This window comes from Peromyscus leucopus, chromosome X (assembly GCF_004664715.2).
Source record: "Peromyscus leucopus breed LL Stock chromosome X, UCI_PerLeu_2.1, whole genome shotgun sequence".
Classification (NCBI taxonomy): Eukaryota; Metazoa; Chordata; class Mammalia; order Rodentia; family Cricetidae; genus Peromyscus; species Peromyscus leucopus.
In genome coordinates, this window is record NC_051083.1 from 37,846,210 (window position 1) to 37,856,293 (window position 10,084).

At 46.0% G+C, this 10,084-nt stretch overlaps 1 protein-coding gene across 1 annotated transcript in view; it reads left to right on the forward strand.

Moving 5' to 3' along the window:
* Positions 1 to 1,842: 1,842 nt before the first annotated feature.
* The window catches only part of Ptchd1 (patched domain containing 1), a 55,189-nt gene continuing 46,947 nt past the window's right edge, over positions 1,843 to 10,084 (forward strand). The window contains exon 1 of the mRNA XM_028873206.2: positions 1,843 to 2,560. Within this exon, the coding sequence (XP_028729039.1) occupies positions 2,210 to 2,560 (351 nt within the window). The 5' untranslated portion in view covers positions 1,843 to 2,209. The remainder of the gene's footprint in view (positions 2,561 to 10,084) is intronic.

The window sequence follows — 10,084 nt, forward strand, 5'->3', positions numbered from 1 at the left end:
AAGTAAAGGGACCATTGGTATTGGGGAGCCTAGGAGGATGGGAATGTTAGGAAAATGCCTCTATCAATCGCGTTCTCCCACTCCTGCGGAGGGCTGGCTTGTCTGTCTCTTGTCTCTCTGTCTGACTCTCTCTCTCTCTCTCTCTCTCTCTCTCTCTCTCTCTCTCTCTCTCTCTCTCTCTCTCTCCCTCCCTCCCTCCCTCCCTCCCTCCCTCCCTCCCTCCCTCCCTCTCCCCCCCCTCCCTCCCTCCCTCCCTCTCCCCCTTATTCCCTCCCTCCCTCCTCCTCTTCCTCCTCCCCCACTATTCCCTCTTCCCTCAGCTTTGATTAATATGCATGCCCATGCTCAGTAGTATGTGCCACACTCAAGGGACCGCGCCTCCCGCCACCGACACTTCCCGTTCGACCCTTGGCACTTAGAGGTCGACCAGACCAACCAGAGGTTTGGGGTGGGCAGACCAAGCTGTTGGAGCTCTGAACATTAGGACCCCTCTTTGTGCTCTGGTTCCCACCCCCAACCTGGCGGGACAGGGCGCCTCAGTGACCCAGACTCGGTGGATCCCACTCAGTCTGCATGGACAGACCCCGGGGCTTAGAGCGCGCAAAGAAATGCGCTAAATTGTACCTGTGCGTGGCCGTTCCTGCCGCCGCAGGTCTATCCCAGGCCGAAGCCGGCGCCCGCCTTCTCGGGGAAATCTCCCCCGGGGAAGTGTGAGGGGAACCACAGTGGCTGCCAGCTAGCTCATGGCTGGCGCGCACGCACAAGCCCAACTTTGCCAAGCCTTCAGAGCCCCTCAGGCTCCCCCGCGCCCCCTGTGGCTCGACATACTCAGAGACTAGTATATCTCCTGATCTGAGATAAGGGTCCCCCTACTCTCACATTGTCGCGTGTGGAGGTGGAGCAGATGGAGTTAGGGAGACAAGGGGGTTAAGTACTGACTCCTGACCAGCCTTCCCTAAACAATCTACACCCTCAGGGGCGCCCGCACCAGCTCCGCTGCACCAGATCCCCCAGACCTGCCAGTGACGACAGAGAGAGGAGGAGGAGGAAAAGGAGAAAAAAGAGGCAGGATGGAGATAGGGGAGTCTGGCCACAGACTCCACGGACTGACTGAGTGTCATTATCAGCACTTTTTTTATTGGGGAACCGGGTGGGGAGGGTGGTGGAGGGACGTGCAGCAGAACTGTCCAGTTCAATCCACTCTGGAACGACCCAATTTGGGGCTCGGGAGAAAGATTGTCCTCGGACATATTTGGGGTGGACGGACTCCAGACGCACACCGGTCCCCTGTGGCGCCCCTGGGAGCTGCAGTGTTGGGGCGATCTTAAATGGCTCTTACTTGGGAGGAGGCGTGATTTCCACGCTGGAGCGTCTCGGCTCCCCACCCCCTCTCGGCAACAGCCAGTGCGCGCCACCACCTGAGCCTGGCAAGAGCTGGGGCGCACGCAGTCCTCAGCCTGCTTCTTTCCTCATCTGGAGAGACTTGGCTCGAAGCGGGCCTGCCCGACGCCCCCATTCTACCCCCTAACGGGAGAACTCTTTTACTTTTTTTGTTTGAAAAATTCGGGCCATCTCTTTATTTATCTCAGAGTCTCCCGGGAGGAGGCCAGGGGGTGGGGTGTGCTTGGCCCGCCGAGCCGGGGGAGGGGGAGCGCGCTGAGAGGAGGGGACTGGGTGTAGCCTGGAATTCTCCGTCCTCGTGTTCCAGGCTGGCGCACAGAGTCTCCCGGCGCTAGCGCCACCGCCGCCGCCGCTCCCCGCGCCATCCCGTCGTTGGCTTCGGGGATCGGGTGAGTGGGGTCATGACGCGCCGCGGGGGCCGCTCCCAGCCCCGCCCGCGCTGAGCGGGGACGCGGCAGTGTCGCGTGTCGCCCCCCGAGCCGGGAGGCGGCGAAGGGTGGGGAGGGCGCCCCGGGTAGGGCGGGGTGGGGGCGGCGCGGAGACCGCCAAGCTGGGGGCTCTCCGGGCAGGCGCGGCTGCGGGCAGGAGGGCGTGTCTCCAGCCGGAGGGGACCCTCCCGAGACGCGGCGCGGGACTCCCCGATGGTGGTGCCGCCGCTCCAGGAGAGCTCAGGGTCTTGCCTCCGCCGCCGCCGTCGCCGCCGCCGCCGCGGGCGCCACCACCACCACCGCCGCCGCCGCCGCCGCCGTCGCCCGAGCCCGCGCCGAGCGTGCGCCTCGCCCTCCTCCCGCGCCCGCTCTGCTCTAGGATGCTGCGGCAGGTTCTGCACAGGGGCTTGAGGACGTGTTTCTCCCGGCTTGGCCACTTCATTGCCAGTCACCCGGTCTTCTTCGCTTCGGCGCCGGTGCTCATCTCCATCCTGCTCGGCGCCAGCTTCAGCCGCTACCAGGTCGAAGAGAGCGTGGAGCACCTGCTGGCGCCCCAGCACAGCCTAGCCAAGATCGAGCGCAACCTAGTCAACAGCCTCTTCCCGGTCAACCGCTCCAAGCACCGGCTCTACTCGGACCTGCAGACCCCTGGGCGCTACGGCCGGGTCATCGTCACCTCCTTCCAGAAAGCCAACATGCTGGACCAGCATCACACGGACCTGATCTTAAAGGTGAGAGTGGGGCGGGTGCGGGCAGCCCCTGGCGGCGCGGCTGCGGAGACCGGGCAGGCTCTGCGCGGGGTCCCGGCTGAGAAAGCCGCCTCTCCTATCCCAGGCGGTGGCTGCCACAGGGGCTCCCCTGCACTGCGCGCCCCTGGGCAGCAGCCCGGAGTCTCTCAGGCTCCAAGGTAGGGAGTGTCCAGGTCCGGGTCCCGGCCCGGCCCTGCCCTTACTGCCTCTGCTGTCACCCCGCAGCTGCTGCAACAGTTGGGGCGGCGGCGGCCACAGTGCTTTAGTCAGTGCGCTTGTTTTGGTCGCAGTGGGCTTGGGGGCAGGGAGGCTCTGGGATAACTGGGCCAAGAAGAAGCGGAACAAGAGAATACATTCAAGAAAGTCCCGCTGCTTGAGAACAAAATACTATGCAGGAGGAGGGAGGTGAGGTTCAGAGACACCGTTCCCCTATCCCTATTTTCACCTCCCTTCCTCTAGCCCACCCACCCAAAGTGTTTTGGGAAAGGTTGGTGTGGATTGTATGTAAGGGACAGAGGAATGTGAGTTGGCATGCTAAGAAAAAAAACACCCAACCTCAACCAACCAAAAGTGCAGTCTCTGGTGAGGACCGGGGCAGCCACCAGCCCGCTCCTCCCGGAGCAAGGTAGCCATTTATGTATTTGAGAGTGGGAAATGGTGCTGGCAATTCAGTTATTTCATCTTTCATAGTACTTTCAATCCACTTAAATACAACTTCTTTGGGAAAAGAGAGAACAGGTTGATATACTTTTATTTGGGTTTATTTGAACGCGTGGGTGAGGGGCAGATCCAGAGGCCAGAAATCAGGAGCCGGGATGTGGCCCTGAGAACATCACAGGAACACAGAACAGAAACTGGTTGTGCCATCAGCCCGGAGGTGGGAATTTGATGTGAAAGGTGAGGTTAATGGTGATAACTTTCAAGAAGTTCCTAAGGAAAGCTGAGGAGTGAAGACTAGAAAGGGAAAAGTGGAGAGACCATGAGAGCAAAAAAGAAAAAAAGAAAAAGAAAATAAAAGTGAGAATGTTTCATCTGAATCTAGGTGGAGACTATGAGGTTTGTTTACTTCAGCTTCTGCTCTCTGGAGGGCAGACAGGAACCAGTCCCAGCTGAGACGCCAGAGAGATGATGGAAAGTGCTTGTTTCCTGTGGGGTCTCTGGGAATAGTGGAAGGTTAGATTCTTCCTTCTGCCAAAGGGAGTCTGCTAGCAAGCCTGGGGAACTCTTTACTCTGTCTCTTCCTCTCCAGGTAACCATGTGTCCCTAGAGACAAGCTCATTTTCCTCTATAATTTCACTCTCTGTTTGTTGACACGCTATTCACCAGCAATTAGTAAAGAGGGGGATCTGGCTGGGGACTGACTGGAATTAGAACATTCTCACATCGAGTGGCCTGTGGTATTTCTAATGGCACACAAACCATTGCACATATTCAGTTATTGCAGAGCCTTATTAACATTAGTCCTGAGATATTTGTTTTTCTCTGAGGTTGTTTTTCAACATCAAAGTAGGCTTTCTTTCTTTCTTTTTTTCCCCCAATACTTCAGAGCATATATTGTGATACAGAAAAATACAGTTAGGAATGTTTTTTCAAGAATGTGTGTAGTAAAACTATCACAGGCTTAAGGAAACTAGAATGTAGCAAGTCTGGCCAGTCGGAAATACTTCATTCTTTTATAGATGTTCTACTAAGTTGTGTTTCTCCTTGGATTCCCCCCACCGAGGTGTTTCCATTGGCTTTTTTTCTCCCTCTCTAACAAACCACCATGCCACTGTGACAGGCAGTCACCAGTTACATTCACTGTCAAGGTTAATGAGACATCATCAACAGGCATATCAGATGTTTTGCAATTATATTCTTTCTGTTTGCTGTTGACTGGTTCAAAACAAACAAAAAAGCATATTATAAGAAGGCTGGGACTGGAGAGAAACAGGCTGGATTTGCCTACATGTCAAAGGACAGTCTTGAAGTCAGTGAACTGTTTCTAAAAAATGGGATGATTTTTTTCATGGTTTAGGTATATGGGTAAAAACAAAGCAAAGCCAAATGGTGGTCAGAAACTCATTTCCAGATGATGGCTTTCTAGTCAAATCAATTGGTACAGTTTATGACAAGGCATACTTATGAAACATAGGGAATTGCCTTTGATTTTTAAATTGGATATCCATTTAATTCTTTATATACTCTACACAACACCTATTTTTGGTTGGTATGGAGCAGGGGGATAGGAAAATGGCTCTTCAGTAGTCATGGCAATGTAAAGTGTGGGAGTGAGCACTCCCCCACCGTTTTTTTTTTTTTTTTTCTACTTAGAGACATGATGACTTGTCCTTTCCAAAAGGTATTGGGAGTGAAAGTGTCACTGTCCCTGTCACTGCTAGTGTAATCCCCATACTTTGTTATTAGCATCAAGGACAGTACCACAGACATTTCACATTATACACTAACAGCCTCTGTGCATTTTATAGCATCTCATTTGAAGTTAAATGAGTAGGCAGAGCTGGAGCAGGGCTTGAATTTTCTGGGTATTGCCAAACTGCAGGAAGCAACTTGTAAGGGCTACATAATACCATTCAATGAAGGATATTGTTCTTCATTTATTAGGACACTTAATTGCTGAACAAAAATAAAAAGAGAAAAAAAGAAAAAAGGAGAAAAATAGACTGAAGGGAGTTATGACAAAAAAGGTTGAGTTTTAAAAATGTAATTAGGAGAATAACAGGGAAAAGTCTGTTTGAAAATCTCATTAATCCTGGTTCAAAGGTGCTTTCTCAAATTTGTGCAAATGATGTGATTATGTTACTCTACTGTGTAGTAAAGAAATCGACCCCATAGTGTGTAGGAGGTGACTCTCTCCAGCAGCCTCTGAAGGCTGCAAGGCAAGTTTATGAATTTAGGCAGAAGTGGATAGAGTCCAGTGATGTTAAGGAGGCCTCAGCAGTTCGTTTTTGAACCCCTTTAAATAAACACTGATCTTCAAAAGTCTTTATTTTACTACACAATTACATTTAGCTCCTTATCCTTTTAACAGAAAAACAACGATGATCATATCAGCCAGTTTCAAAGTAGGGCTTCATGGACTTTTTAGATAAATATTTTCATGATTATATAAGAAATTTAAGGACACCCCATTGTTAATTAATCCAGCCTACAGCCAAGGAAATACTGGATTTATCCTGGAATCATCCATGTAGAGAGAAGAATTGGTACAGCTGAGTCCTCAGAACATTCTTATCATCTTTGCTCCACTTACAAGTTATAAGCATATCCTATGTTTAGATACATTGAGGTAGTGCCTCTACCACATCTTACAGGAAGACAGGGTACTCTTTAGAAGTTAATTGACTTATCCATGAAACAAATACAAAGACAGAACTGGAACACCAATTTGAACTATATCCTAATGTTCTTTTCATGATATTGCCTTCCAGTCCACTGTCTTCCATATGATAAACTACTTTAATGATTTTAAATCAACATTTTGAAATTATGCAAATGAAATATATTTGACCAAAGTCTTATTTATATCCTCTCTTATACTGTCACTCTAATTGGATAATTTAAACACACACACACACACACACACACACACACACACACACATAAACACACACACATATATATACATTCCAAACACCCAAAGCAATAAATTGTTTTTCATTATCAATATATTAAAACATGAAAGATAAACATGACTGTTTTCCTGATAAAGTGCTTGTTCTCTGGCAGAGTCTGGGCACATTCTATCCTAGGTCACCTACAGCCCCGGTAGATACTTGTTACTCAATAAATACTTGGTGAATAGACCCTTTCTCACTTAGTAAAGCATTTATTCAATAAGTAAAGAAAAGTCCATAGAGGCTACCTTGAAATGTAACTTCAAAATGGCATTTCAATTTGTATAACTTTATAGGCAGTTCCCAAGCAAACCTCAAGTTTCCGTCCTTAATAACCTCTGCAGTCATATCAAAACATACTTTGGCTTTCAAACTGATTAGGAGAATTTCCTTTGTAATATATATATATATATCATATCCTCAAAGAAACCCCACAGGATATTTAATTCCATACCAGAGAAAGGACATATCCTCTCACTAAGGATGTGGTTTTTCATTTACTAGGGAATCTCATTTGGCTCAAATATTGAGTTTCCATTTTATTTAAGCTGTTCATGTTTAAGTACATTTGATAGAATTAAATTGCAAACAAGATTAATAGAATTTAACTTAGAGGTATTTGATTCAGGCATTCTGAGAAGGGCAACACAACTACTAGCATATGGTAATTAAAAAAACGGTATCTAGATGAAGATTCCAGCTTATGGAAATTGCTAGAAGAATTTATAATCTATTTTTTAGCTAAATAGTTTTTACACTTAAAATGTTTTCAACAGAACAAAATATACACCAGGGACTGTTTAGGTCTGTTATGCTTAAACTATTTACCATCTGATTATTTACATATGAAGTTCCTACGTAGTATTCTAAAAGACCAGTATTCCTACATAGTATTCTAAAAGTCCAGTATTGGGGTCATTTCATGATGTCATTATTATTAAAATAACTCATAAAGCAGTATTTTTCAACTGGAGATAACAGTGCCCCCACCAGGGGACAGCAAAATCTAGTGATATCATTATTGTTATTGTTGTTGTTGTTGTTGTCATAATGATGGTGAAGACATTGTGCTATTGATATTTAGTGGATAGAGGCCAGAGACACTGCACAGCATTCTATAATGCCCCATGTAACAGCCCTCCAAACAAGGTATTATCTGGCTGCAAATGACAGTAATGTCAAGTTAGAAAAATCCTTTTCTTTATGTGTTTGCATTTATTGAGATTTTTTTCAGATATACTGATTAATGGGAAAAAAATATCAGAGAGAAGTTCATACCCTAAAGTCTTACTGAACATTGGGGACCAATGTTCTGATGTGTGAGCTGGTGCTCTTGCACAATTGGGCAGACACCAGATTTTCCAGTGTAATCTTCCTAAGATGTGGTTAGCCTGCCCTCTCCCATAACTTTTTCCTTTATAGTCTAATCATACCTGCTGAAGAGGAACCAAGAGACCGAATGTAGTCTAACTTCTTAAATGGCAAGCTGCTGACTTGATACTAGCCTTTGGGACTTGGCAGATAGTAAAGTGCCCATTATCAGTGTGCCTGAAGCTTCAATCTATAGCACTTGCCCACTTAGAACAGGATTTTTCTGACTGTGTGTAAGACCCCACTGTGAGTGTTAATCTGTCAAGAAAACAAGCAGGCAGTACTTTGCTGCCTATTCCAGCTGTTCTACAAAAACTACAAAAGCAGAGCTTCATCCAAGGAACATACAATCAAAGAACCTTGAGTTTTGAAAGAACTGTAAAGGTCATCTCAACAGACTCTGATTCAGGGATCTGCTCTTAGGAGCTCTGGGTGTCTTGTTTGGTGACAGGTACTATGACACCTTCTATGAGTTATCCAGGTGGCAGACATTCCAAGAAAAATAATTGAGCCCAAGCCTGAAAGAGCAGTATTTTTTCATTTGTCCAGTAAGTAAATTGCCTTGTACATGTTATTTTTGTACTAGGGAAAATAAAGGGACTGAAGACACTTGATTCATATTTCATGAGAGGTACACTCAAATAACCTGAGTACAGCCTCATTCTGTGTTGTCTGACTTTCAAGTAAACTGCATTTGAATAGTTAGTATCTCAAGTACCCACCTTACTTTTCTCATTTCAATTTGAAGAACATTATAAGAGAAGGTGATTCATTCCTGCAATTTTAATACTTGGCAGGTGGAGGCTGGAGGTTAAGGTATTCAAGGTCATTTTCAGCCTCATGGTGAGTTAGTTGGAGGTCAGTCCAGTGTACATGAGACCCTGTACAGGATTTTAAGAACAATCATTTGCTCTCCTCATGCAGGTAAGCATTTTGAACCAACTTCAGTTACTATGTGAACCTAAATTGACATTTCAGTATAATCCCAAAGAGAAACCTAATCTTTTAATGACTCTAAGATCTTAATAGATTCCACAAGGAAGGATGAATATTTTTTTCAGTAACTTCCCAAATGGAACCTTAAAGGATCCTCAAGACAGACTACAAACTTCAAAGAACTATTCAGCATTTAACTGGGGAGCCCTTGTGATAAATAAGAAGGGAATCAAATGAAACAATTTATTTTCTTCTTGAGGTTGCAGCATCCCTTGGAACAGAAGCTAGGGAAATCTGAGCTGATAAACTTTGACTTGGTGGGATGCACCATCTGTTACCTGATTTGGGGGCTCAGTATGAGCCCTGACTGAGAAGTGAGATAGGCTTAAAGTAGACCTTTGATGTCACCTGCTTGGTAATATATCACAGCCAGCAGGCCTGTCTGCAGCACTGCCTGTGTCTCTGCCACATACCCAGAAGGCCACAGAATATGGAGGTATCCTGCCAGACTGATTTAATGACCAGCAGGGGAGGTGAGTAATCTCTAACCTTTAAAAAACAAAATGAAACAAAACAAAATGAAAATCAACACTAGTTGTTATTTCATGTGAGATGCCCTGAAAAATATATCATAAATGTTGTACCTTTGAGTTCACAATTCATATTTTGAACAAAAGGAGGCAATGAGGAACTAGTGAAGCTAATTTGTATATTAGTGTTCAATAAGAAATCCTCTGAAAAGGTTGTTTTTGGTATTTTTAAAAATTTAACCGTTCATCCAGGATTGTTGGCCCATGCCTTAAACCCCAACACTCAAAGGCAGTAGCAGGTACATCTCTGTGAGTTCAAGGACAGTCTAGTCTACATAGTGAGTTCCAGGATATCCAGGGCTATCTAGAGACCCTATCTCAAAAAAAATCTAATTATTCAGTCTTCCACTTTTGATTTAAACCATGGGCTCTAAGAACAGTCAAGACGAGAATTCATTTTAGTTTAAAGCTATTTATCTTGGGATGGGGGAGTAGGAACAAAATATAAGGAGCAGTAGTAGGAAGCCAGCCAGGAAGACATTATCAAACAAGTATCCACTGTGGGCACCCAGATCAAATTCTCACTAGCCCACTCAGGGAGACACTGGGAAGTAAGTGTATGAGAAGCTGCCTATTTATCCTCCAGTTCCAGCTGATGTACCTGCATATAGGAATAATAAATGATAGGCATTTGTACATGCAGAATTTGTTCCCGCTTCTAGATATTTTAAATCCTCAATGAAGCACCACAGGTGATTGTACTAATTGACTTTGACATGTGTAGACAAGTGTAAGCTGAGAGAACATGGCTGGAACCATAAGACCATCTGTCCTAAGGTCTTATATCTTCTAGCCAGAGTTTTGCATTTAAGCACTTAGGGTCCAGTTCCTAGATGATACCCATCCTTTCTCTCAAGTAGATGAGGCTCATCTTCATGAAGCTTAAAGTCTTGAGACAACATATCTGTTTATTCTTCAGTTTTCCAAGAACCACCAGATTCTGAATACATGATTACAAGCAGGGCTTAGATGCAACCAGATAATGTGATTTT